Source organism: Augochlora pura, chromosome 5 (assembly GCF_028453695.1).
Source record: "Augochlora pura isolate Apur16 chromosome 5, APUR_v2.2.1, whole genome shotgun sequence".
Classification (NCBI taxonomy): domain Eukaryota; kingdom Metazoa; phylum Arthropoda; class Insecta; order Hymenoptera; family Halictidae; genus Augochlora; species Augochlora pura.
This window is the reverse complement of record NC_135776.1, coordinates 9,870,211-9,882,568: the sequence shown is the minus strand read 5'-3', so window position 1 is coordinate 9,882,568 and position 12,358 is coordinate 9,870,211. Positions and strand designations below refer to the sequence as shown.

General features: G+C 31.7%; 3 protein-coding genes across 3 annotated transcripts; all 3 read left to right on the top strand.

The window, feature by feature from the left end:
* Nucleotides 1–672: 672 nt before the first annotated feature.
* Nucleotides 673–5,119, top strand: LOC144470442 (uncharacterized). Its single transcript, XM_078181557.1, has 2 exons — nt 673–1,179; nt 1,255–5,119. The coding sequence occupies exons 1-2, from the start codon at nt 1,162–1,164 to the stop codon at nt 3,076–3,078; spliced, it is 1,842 nt and encodes a 613-aa protein (XP_078037683.1). The 5' UTR covers nt 673–1,161; the 3' UTR covers nt 3,079–5,119.
* Nucleotides 5,120–5,141: 22 nt separating this feature from the next.
* Nucleotides 5,142–9,389, top strand: L(2)41ab (lethal (2) 41Ab). Its single transcript, XM_078181551.1, has 8 exons — nt 5,142–5,277; nt 5,554–6,176; nt 6,513–6,756; nt 6,828–7,238; nt 7,316–7,834; nt 7,905–8,192; nt 8,261–8,419; nt 8,491–9,389. Exons 1-8 carry the CDS (start codon nt 5,146–5,148, stop codon nt 8,707–8,709), a joined length of 2,595 nt encoding a protein of 864 aa, XP_078037677.1. The 5' UTR covers nt 5,142–5,145; the 3' UTR covers nt 8,710–9,389.
* A 472-nt stretch (nt 9,390–9,861) lies between these two features.
* LOC144470443 (facilitated trehalose transporter Tret1-2 homolog) lies at nt 9,862–11,665 on the top strand. Its single transcript, XM_078181558.1, has one exon. It carries the CDS (start codon nt 9,862–9,864, stop codon nt 11,275–11,277), a length of 1,416 nt encoding a protein of 471 aa, XP_078037684.1. The 3' UTR covers nt 11,278–11,665.
* Nucleotides 11,666–12,358: the final 693 nt, after the last annotated feature.

Sequence of the window (12,358 nt, the reverse complement as noted above, 5' to 3'; positions counted from 1 at the left end):
AAGGAGATAATGACAGAGTTCCCACGAAATTCTTCGTTGAGCCTTTTCCTTATTTAGCGAGACTAAACGAGGAATATAGACAATGTCACGTAGCCTCCTGTAAGATCCTCTACAATGTCGCACGAACAAGACGAGTCACAATAACAAATCTGGATCTCTAAAGTGCAGGACGTCGTAAATCGTGAGATAGGGACTTCTCGGAACTCCTCTCTCTCTCTCTCTCTCTCTCTCTCTCTCTCTCTCTCTCTCTCTCCCTCTCTCTCACCCCCTCTCCCTCTCTCTACCTCACTCCCTCCCACCGTTCCCCCCAATCCGTTCGTTTTGACGGGCTTTTTATCCCTGCGCGTTCGACTTTCGCGCAATCGCGTCCGCACGCGCACCGTCGAACCACCAATCACCACTAATCTGCAACCGGAAGACGGGCCAACCGACAAATCAGCATTCAGCTAGGGGACTCCAATTTTCCTATTGGACAAGGGAGGAAAAACCAGAAGAAATGCAGTAACAAAACTCGATTCCTCGGAAAAATACGGACAGACTTTATTCTGAAGGCTTGGAGATAATGTCGTTATCCAGGAAATAAAGTTTTACAAACGATTTTTGTGTAACTAGTTAATTTTTACAAGTTACTTTGAAGCCCTCAGGTTAAGTTAGTTGGTAAAACAAAAAACGAACGATTCCATGTCGTTATACTGAGTTTGTATATGGAACCCAGGTAGGGATATGTCCCCACAGTACGTTACGGTTTGGTTATGTCAGGTTATGGAACTCTCTCATTATCGCCTTACATATTCTCAGTTATTCCTCTCGGGCGGTACAGTGTCTCTATGATATAAATCTGTATTTATATTCGAATTTCCCTCCTGTCGGCATCAACTAAGTTTATAATTCGCATAACCAGAGGCGCTTATTTATAACTATGTTCGCGTAATCACGCAACAAGCAGAACACTTTTGTGTTCCACGGGCATCCGAACCAGCCAAAACTCTCCAAATCCCACCCATAGCTACGCAATAGTTACTTTGAAGCCCTCAGGTTAAGTTGGTAAAACAAAAAACGAACGATTCCATGTCCTTATACGGAGTTTGTATATGGAACCCAGGTAGGGATATGTCCCCACAGTACGTTACAGTTTGGTTTGATAATTACTTTTAAAACAAAATGACTGATTATTACAAGGTATTTATTTTATTTATTTTCACTTTCAATCTGAATATATAACATTATACATAACATTAGAATATTTTACTGTAGTTGGAAGCAGCTGGAACGGATTTTCATCAACTTTTATACGAACTTCTCCCTGACTGGTTTTGTCACCATAATACAGAAGTTATTTATATAAAGAAAAGAATTGGATTTGCATTATATGGTCCCAAATTTAATGAAAGTGTTACTACTACCAACTCACTCACATTGAAAGAGTACAACGAGACTGAACTTAAAACTATTAACCAGATATATGAAAAGATAATTCAATGTAACGAGAATAATAATTTCATTACAATTGGTATCATATATAATGTAATATATAATGACGAGCAACCACTGAGTTCGAATGGAATAGTTCCATTACCTATTTTCAAACTTAAATTATCAACGTATTCTATATTGTATATTGATAGCTGTGCCAGAGTATATAAAAGTTGGTATGATTATTTGGAAAATAATACACTACCAAAATGCTGGATGCTTCTACCAAAAAATGGAATCTATCAATGTAATCCATTTTGTAGCGTTACTAAATGTGATTCAATTGTATGGCTAGAGCTATTTAAATCACCTGCCCATAAAATTAAGAAGACCATACTCAAAATAACTGATATTTCTTCCAATGTTATTGGTGTGGGTTCAGCTATAGGGCTTGGAGTGATGTCATTGATTAATCCTGTTGGACCAATAGTAGCTGGTGCAGGATTAGTTGGCTGCGTTGCAAGTGGAGGATGGAACATTGGACGAAACATAGCGAGATTGAAAGATCGAAAAGACCATAAAGAATCTATAAGTCCTATTAATGGCGATGCCTTGTCAGCATATATTGGAATAGCTGGTACGGCTTTAACTATGGGTACAGCTGGTGGAAACATACTTCTATCACAGGCTGTTGCCAAAGGTGTTTCCATTAGTAATGGAGCGAGAGTAGCCTATAATTCACTGCTGCTAGGTAATCTTACAGTTGGTGGAGTTGGCATAATTTATGAAGGACTTCGTTTAATTGATCAGTACCAAACGCAAAAAGAAGTCAACATCGTCGATGTGATGTTGTTCAGTTCGCATGTCCTATTCTTCAGCAACGCTATAATAAGTGTCAAACTTGCTGGCGAACTTTTAGGAAACTCCAAAGGCACAGTTCTTGAGAAATTCAAGAACTTCCTACGCTCTAACCGCTTTGAGCAAGAATATGCTAAAACTGTTGGCGATAAGAAGAGTTCTACAGCAAGTGTACATACACTTGAAATAATTACCAATGCATCTGATTTTCTAACCAAGTTTACAAACATAGTTGAAAACCCAATTGTCCAGTCAATTTTTATCGATGGCATAGCCTTAGTGAATGGCATTACCTTCATAGATCCTTTAATAGTGGCAGTACAATTATTAACAAAATGCCAAGACCAGGTACCTACTTTAACATCAGAATCATCCAGTGTGAACATAGTAAATGGATTGATGACTTTGGCCAACAAGTTATATGGAGAATTTTCTAGTTCACAGTCCAAGTCTAAGAAACAGTCTTGCAACGTTAAAAAATATCGTAATATGTTTAATGAAATTGCAGTGTTGGAAGATCCTACGAAAATTTTTCATATGTTGTTCTTTGCTGGCTTGAAAATGGCGCAGAGTAGAACGGAGTTTCTGAATGGCATGTTAGATGCTATTGAATTTTTGTGGAACTACGCCAAAGGGAATTTAGAGAAAAATATGAAACAGAGTTGCTCCCCTGTGAAAGGGAATTCTATCCTATACAAGTTGTTAAGTAAAATTATTGCAAATCTGTTCGAATCTCTTGACGAATTTGTTTACGCCTTACGTTCGGCTTTTTACACATATATGACGAATAATAAACTAACTACTTGAATATTTATGTGACACTCTTACACTCTGGTTTTGCGGCAACGCTGTGTAACGACGAATGGGGTCAAACAACACATGATATACCCCGAGTTTTAAAAGGAAAGCGAGAAATTTCTTCAGCATTTAAAGGAAATTTGATCTTACAGAAAACGAATGAATGCTAACTACAAAGCTGTACTACCCTTGAATCTCTTCTCAGCAATTTATTTGCGCATTGAATTTTTCTAAAAAAAAGATGTTAAAATGATTTTTCTAAAAAAAATAAACAACAATTTTGTATAATATTGTATTTATTTATTAATATGTGCGATATTATTAATTAAACTCCATAAAAATTTATTGTTTTTCTTTAAGAATAGTTTGTGCAATCATGAAAAAACGAAATATGTATGTCAAAAAAGTGTTTGTACACTAAAATATGAAGGTAGTAAATCTAGTAGATTTAGTAAATTTTTTTAAAACATAAAGACTGGCACTTCCCGATAGTGATTTGTTAACGTTGTCTTGGCCTCGTAATTCATTTAAAAAATGATTTAGTAACAGTGAATGTTACTAGGAGAGAAACAAACGTTGAAATGCGTGAATTTGTGAATTGCTGATATTGTGGACAGAAAACATTCTGCTATTCAATATATAATAAAAAATCCAAAATAACTAATAAACGTGAAAATAAAATACGTAGTGGCCGACCTAAGATTCTGAGTAATAATCGCAGTCGTGTGTCGAGTAGGAAACTGTTCGTCAATGAAATCAACCGTTCTGAAAGAATTAAATTTGCAAAAGAACATGAAAAAATGAATTTACAATTTTTGAAAAGCGTGTTATTCACTGACGAAAGTAAATACAATGTTTTTGGAGCGCATGGAAGGGGTAAAGTATGGAAAACACGCAGCACATCGTTAAATTTAAAAAACATGGTACTAACTGTGAAGCATAGTAGTGGATCCGTCATGGTTTAGGGCTCAATTACAGCTTCAGGAGTAAGGAGTTTAGTTTTCATAAAAACTATTATGGATCAATGGATATATTTAGATATACTTAAAAGCCATTTGAAAAATGATGCCGCAAAATTAGGCTTGAGGAACAACTGAATTTTGGAAAAGTAAACTCAACACAAATAACAAATTACTCATATATAAATGTGCAATAAAACCAATTTGGGGCTATGAAATCCAGCTCTGGGAAATAGTAGCAAAATCATACATACAAATGGAAACTGTACAAGCAAAAATACTTCGCACAATATTAGATGATCACTGATATCTCAGGAATGATAACGTTCGTAAAACATTAAACGTTTCCTCTGCAGAGGAAGAAATTATTCGAATATCAAAAAAACATAAGGATAAAATCAATGCCCACCCAAACCCACCAGCAGCAGACTGTTACGTGGATTCAATTAGAAGAGTAAAACGTAGACACCCTAAAGACCTCCTAGAGTCACAATATCTGATATACAATATATGTATAACAAATCAATTCTAGTACTTACCGTTTAAAGAAACGGAAGTCAAACGCTATTGACCACGATATAAATATTTATAAATATTCCTCTGAATAGACTCAAATAATAAAAGGTATTTAATAAAAAAAATTTATACTTTTTATATACAGGGAGCATCAGAATTATTGTAACTTCGGGAAATGAGGGGTTCCTTTTCGAGTAACCTTTTCTTTTGTGAAAATGCAATCCGCCGCTTTGTTAACGCGTTATTAACGAAAAACAGTTCGAAATACTGAACAAGGATTTTATATATACCTATAATTTTCTTATACGTTTATAGCAACAGTGAATAAATGAACTTTTTAAATAAAACTTTAAATAAAATATTTTGCGCAATATAATGGGATAAGAAGGTTCTTGATTGGGAGAAAAAAAAAGAGCTCTTGACTGATTGTGTTCCTGTTTCGTGATCCAACGTTGTTATGACAACCTATGATTAGTTTGTATGGAAATACGGAATTGAAATATTCATGACGAGTGTTCTTTTCATTGCGATATCGTGGAACACAGTAATAGATATTAGAAAAATATATAATTGTTAAAGGAAACACAACTTTTATAATAAAATGGATTTGTCTGATATATCTGCGTTAAATGTATTGGATCCTGATGATAGATTAATGGACAAATTTCAAAAAACACTTCATACACATTTATCAAATGTCAATAATAAACTTTCAGAAGAAATACTTGAACTTGTAAGTAAAATGTGTATTACATAAGAATTATTTAATGAAATTCATTATATTTCTATTATTTTTTAAATTATATTTTTTGTTTGATTTTAAGGTGGATTAATGGCCTGATTATTGCAACTTCTTGTATTTAATCATATTTCATGCATGTAATATGGTATAATCGATTAGGTTTATTATGAATAAAATGTAGGGTTATTGTAATATTATTTACCATATTATTTATGTATTACTAATTATAGTTTAACGAATTCAACATTGCTAATTTATATATCTTAGGAAGCATCTGTTAAACAAGTTGAAAAGGAGTTAGAATCGCGAAGTTTTGATCTTTATCAGACACAACAACAAGTTGAACAACAACATTTAATTATTAGTCAATATTTTGATGCATTGTCTAAGGTGACGTCATTAAGAGAAAAGAAAGATCAGAATATAGAAGAAACTAAAGGAGTTCTAAAAGAAAATCATTGTAAATTAGAAGATGAGAAAAATAAGCAGAAAAAGCTTTCCCAAGAGTTGAAAAATTTGTTGACATTTTATAACTATTTATCAAAGTGGGAAAATGACTTGAACGATCACTTAAAAATATCCAAACAGATCTCATCACAAGATGCAAATAAAAGGAAAATATTAATCAACAAAAAGTATCAGCGAGATTTTATTTTATATCGATTGAAGGAAGAAATCTGGAAAATTGAAGATGAGATAGCATACTTAGATGAACAATTACAAATTAAAACCAAAGAGAAAGTAGATGCTAATAGAATGATAATAGATGTAAATACAGATTTAGAGACTTTACATGCAGAACACAAAGACATGCATGATGTATGGAAATCTGTTGTGACGAGTATTTATAAAAGAAGTAATATTTATGATCAGTTACTTTCTGAACAAGAGTAAGTATGGTAGTTTGGAAAATTAAAATTTCTTCATAAATATTATATGCAAAAATTCACAGTATTTAAAACCTTGTTTTAAATACATTGCTTTTACTATGATTATAAAAAATGAAATGCATATTTATTTTCAAAAACTCAAGTTTATAAGGGGTACTTTTTCTTCATTTAATTTTTACTATATTTAACCCATTATTATCAACTGTTAAGATAAACTTGTCAGGTAGTAGTTTCCAGCAGGTTATATGACGTTCATAAGAAATTGAAACAAATTTTTTATTTTTATTAAATTTTCTACTATAGTCTTACGAAAATAATGTAATGCATTCCTCTTAGGGAAACTCGTAAGCTGTGTAATACACTTTCAGTGGAAGTACAAACACTTAAAAAAGAATCTGAAAAGGAAATGGAGACCAATGAACATTTAACATCTTTATCATCTCGAATAGAGAATGATATTAGAATCGTATCGAAAATAGTAACAATGTATAATGAAAAAATTAAAGATATTGAATGGCAGTTACTAAATTTAGCAAAGATTAGTGACCACATACAATCTGATTATAATTCTACTTTTACTGTATGTATCATTTTTATATGTTAGAAGAACTATTTGTTACTTACTCTCGTTTTAAAATGAGTTGATTTCAGATATACCAGAATTGTTTGTACGAAGAGGAACAAATTAATAAGAAATTTGAAGTCACAGTTGCAAAGAAACTACATTTAGAAAATACAGTATTTAGAAAGCTAGAAGAAAAAATTATATCTAACAAAACCGCGCAATATGTAAATGAATTGTTATTAAATACAAAAAATGCTGTGTTAGAAAATGAAGTTTCACTCGCGCGTACAGAAAATTTATATGGAAGTAGTCTTTTGGAAGTAGAAACATCTACAAATCTCCTTGAAAGTCAAAAAAAAGAATTAGAAGATATTTCTCAAAAGAATAAAAAAAAGGAAGAAGAAATAGATGAATTTCAAAAAAATATGAGAAAACATGAAATTTCGATTGAGCGAAAACAACAAAAACTTTTAGAATTGAACAAAGTTATTGAACAGGTTACATACCTTCATATTTTATGTTTATTAGATTTTATCAATTTTATATAAAATAATTTATGAATTAATGTTTTCAGCTCACACCTCACATTGGCGAAGATTTGGGTCCACAAGATATAAAGATTATTGGTTTAGAAAAAACTATTCAAGATCATTTACAGAATATTCAAAAAGCACAACAATTTTGGATGCGACAACAAGGTTTTATGGTTTCTTTAAGTCAACAAAGAGAATCACAATTACGAGATATAAACCTTCTTGACAAAGAAATCATGATAATGGGCCAAAAGAATTTAAAATTGGAATCTGCATTACATATGATTATGAAAGACGAAGCACATGTAAATAAAATCATACTTTCCCTTCAACAAAAACTCTTACGTATGAATGCAGGTTTAGTGTTGCAAAAGGATTTGAAAGATGAACTAGAAGATAAAAATTGTATAATAAAAAATGAGTACATCCTCTCGTTTCAAGAATTGGAATTGGAACTTATAAAATTACGAAGTGATATAAAAAGTTTACTTGCAGAAAAGTTGATATTAAAAGAAAATTTAAAATCTATGCAAGAAGAAAGTTTGTCTTGGGAAAAGAAAGTAAGCTATATTATTTAATTGTATGTATTTTTAAGTCTCTTCATTTACATACTGCAATGGTATATTTCAGGTACAACTTGTGCAAGAAACTGTAAAGAAGATAAAGGATGAACATAATGCTGGAGGTATAGCATCAATGAAAAGCGAGATACATAAGATGGAAATGCGACTTTCTTACCTAAGAAAAATACAAGAAAAATTAGTCCATGATATGGAACTCTGTGTCGCAAGAAGAGATGTTATATTTAACAAAGTAATTGGTAAATTTAAAAAAAACCCGAAAGAATGTCATAATGAAAAAGTAATAATTCATAAACGTCTCTCTGACCAACGGATAAAAATCAAACAATTTGGAAAGGTATGTGCTTTTATTATCTTATCAATGAATCAATCAATCTTGAAACTATTTTGCTGTCGAATTTACAGGTATTAAAGCGAACTAACGATACAATAGAACAAGTAAAAAGTCAGTTGAAAAGTACAGAAGATCAACTAGTTCAATGTAAACAAAATTTAGAAAACATGAAAAGACATATTCCTAATATAGGAAATGAGATTGAGCAATTGGAAATGTTAAAATGCCGTGTATGTATTTAACTGTGTTCAATTCACAAGGTTACTTTGAAGTTATTTGATTGTTTATATGGCTTTTACAGAATCTACATAATTTAGTCCTTAAGCAAAGGAAAGCAAAACAATTGCATGATGTAAAAACTGGTACTTATAAAATGGTATATAAAAACGAAGACACAATAGAAGAAAATTTGAAAATGGAACACAATTATCGTCAATATTTAAAACACATATTAGAAAGAACTAATCATGATTTTCCAATGTTGCAAATTAATTTACAAAAAATATTAGTAACTTTGTAAACTAGAAAAAAAACAGTAACTGCTGAATTAGTGAACCATTAGAATAATAATTTGCTGATAAAAATAAATCTTTCTTTGAATGACAAAATAGCACGTCCATCAATTAATTAATTATATATTTTACGTATAAAATTTCTGTGCCATTTCGATGTTATTTTATTATACGATATATTATAAGATAAATTGATCGCATTTAATCCAAAGTGACCATGATTATCAAGTTATCAAATTCAATATTTTTAGATAAGAGTAATAAATACATTAGGCAATTATCAAATAGATAAGAGAACTTTTTGTGTTATTATATACGTGGAATTCTAACGTTACTGTGTTTGGTTAACATTAAATTTGAAGTTTATGCGCATACGAACAAACAAATCGATAAATTTAAAATCAAACAAAGCAGATTCGGAGTGAATATATCAGGACAATTTTTGTAATTATATTACAATGTGTTACGAATGAAAAGTCAGCAGATAGGACGATTAAATCATGCTTAATCTTCGTTCCAACATACCATTGATAAGAAACGGATATATGTCAAGATAGTAACTACATTTGGTCGTCATAAGAACTGTATTTCCTAAAGTGCACCCAGACATAGCAGACGGGAAGGTTGTCTTGGGATATCAAGAGCTAAATCACATTTGCGTATAAAAGGAAGGTAACGTCACACGGTGCGTAATAACAATACTAATACCGGATGTATCTAGTAACTTGGACCGGACTATAACTTTGTTCCTTTTGCAGATAGAAAAAACACTACTCTAAGCAAGACAGTGTTAGAGGAAAGTCATAAAAAAAATTAACACTTTTAAAAACGAAAATACTTTTCAAACGTTTAAAACAAATATTTAAAGATTAAGTAATAAAGTTCTAAGTTCTGTCCAGTTGCTGAATATACCGTGCATAAAATCAATGTCAATATAATAAGATGATTCACAAAATAAAAAAAATATATTGATTTGTAACACAAGGTCACAATAATTATCATTATAGGAAAAACAAATGAATTCGGTTTCTATATCGAGTACTATGTTTAATTTAATAGAGGATAAATAGCTTGTTATTTTGCACATTACTGAGTCTAAAGAAAGGTGTAGTTGTAATTAAATTTTGTATAAATGTTTCAGGTGAAATAATTTTAACAACATGAACGAAAAAAGCCTCGGAACTTCGCGGCACGTACTGGTTACCAATGACGAGAATCGTTCCATGCAAGCAAAAAAATTACCGCAATATATTGCTAGCTTGTCTTCAACTCTGGGAGCTCTAGCAGCAGGCATGGTCTTAGGATGGACTTCTTCGGCTGGTACTGATGGCGCAGACTTGGCGAAAGAATATGGTTTAACTCTTACTCCTACCGAATTTTCATGGATGGGGTCATTATGTACACTCGGTGCTGGAGCGATATGTGTACCTATTGGAATTTTAACCGATTTCATTGGAAGAAAGATTTCGATGTTACTGATGGTGGTTCCTTTTATCGTGGGTTGGCTACTTATAATTTGTGCCAATTCCGTAACGATGTTTTATATTGGTAGATTCATTACTGGTATTGCATCTGGCGCTTTTTGTGTGACTGCTCCAATGTATACAGCAGAAATAGCCGAAAGTGAAATTCGTGGGAGGCTCGGATCTTACTTTCAATTGCTCCTCACAGTAGGCATTTTTTTGTCGTATGCATTGGGTTATGCTGTAGAATCCATGTTCATACTGTCCATTATATCTGTGATTGCTCCTATCATTTTCTTCGTAGTGTTTCTATTCATGCCAGAATCGCCAACGTATTATTTGATGAAGGGAAGAGAAAATGATGCTAGGAAAAGCTTAATTAGGTTATACGGCAATCAGTATAATATAGATGGTGCAATACAAAATCAACAGCAAGCCATAGAAGAAAAGCGAAGAAATAAAGTTTCCTTTTTAACTATGATCAAATCCAAAGTTACTATTAAGGGTTTTGTAATTGGATATGGTCTCATGATTTTTCAACAATTCAGTGGTGTAAACACTATTATACTTTACGGCAGTGACATTTTTACTAGTGCTGGCAGTAAACTAGATTCTGGTGTTTGTATGATTATTGTTGGCATAATGCAAGTAATAGCTGTTTTTGCAAGTACTATAGTTGTAGATCGTTTAGGTAGGAGAATATTGCTGTTATTATCAATAGTATGCTTGTTTTTATCAACTTTTGCTCTTGGAGTTTACTTTTATCTTAAGCAGGTTAATATAAGCGTAGATTCAATTAACTGGTTACCTTTGTTATCTTTGTGTGTATTTATTATCATGTTTTCTTTTGGTTTTGGTCCACTTCCATGGATGATGATGGGTGAGATTTTTGCACCAGAAGTAAAAGGTGTAGCTGCCAGCAGTGCTGGCCTTTTGAATTGGTTAATGGCTTTCATTGTAACCAAATTTTACACTGACTTAAAGAATGCTTTTACTGTTGCTGGTACATTTTGGTTCTTTTCTGGAATATCTGCAATTGGGATTTTCTTTGTATATATATTAGTACCTGAAACCAAAGGTAAATCTTTAGAAAACATTTTGAGAGATCTTTAATAATTAGAAACCATTGTTATTAATTGTTTAAAAACGATTCCCTACGAGACTGATTGTAAATTTACAGTTATTCCGAAATATATTTTGTTATTTGTTCACGCAATCTCGGCTGGTTACTTAAAAATTTTCAAACAAGGAATGTATCGCCAACAATTGTAAGAAACATTTGTACGAACATGAGTTCGCGTGCTTTTTGTTAACAAATAAAATTAAAATAAAACTTTTTCTTTCATTATTCTAAACCATGTTTTGTGAAATATATTAACTTCAATAGAAACTTAACTTATTATTTATACAACAGAAGTACGTACGCATTCGCAACTTTATTGTATTTGTAAGCTTTACGATGCTTGCGTTCCTTTTAAGGTTTGGACCTAATAATAATAATAATTAATTCTAAATAATATAATAAAGATAATTCTTAATAATTATTCAAGATGCTTTAAGTTTGACGGATATTTTATTTTATAAACCCACCTTTTTATAATTATATAGTTTTTCTTCTATTGGAATAATTTGATTTTACGAGGCATTGATACGCATCTATACACAAGTATAAATGTGTATAGCTATGATATGTATATCGACGTATTCAGGCATCTCTTCTCTATCTTTCAAGGCCAATTAGACGTTCCTAACGTTTTCGGTTTTCAAGTAGTGTCTTAATTAAAATCACATTGATTCGATTACAAGCACATTATCTATATTAGTCATATACAATATATATATGTCAACTTTGAACTATTGTGTCTTATCACAACTTATGTCTGTTTTCCAGCAGGATTTTCCCGCTATAATTATTTCCGCATATAAATGTCAGATATTCTGATACAAAGACCGAAGTACTTATCGCTATAAAATTCTTTTCTCCTTAGGCAATACTTATGTGCTTGTGATATTTAAAGAATGTTTTTTATAAAAATCTGCTGCGTCAATCCACGCAATCAATTCGAGTACTACTTAAACAACTATGTGTGCACTGAACGCGACAAATATTGTTATTATCACTAAAAATGTTATCATCACTTCACCTGTATGCTTTTTCGAGTGTCATCGTTTACATAGTTATAATATCAAATGT

Bases quoted from the DNA above. Each gene is read 5' to 3' on its own strand.
- LOC144470443 (XM_078181558.1), top strand. From the start codon at position 9,862: ATGAACGAAAAAAGCCTCGGAACTTCGCGGCACGTACTGGTTACCAAT.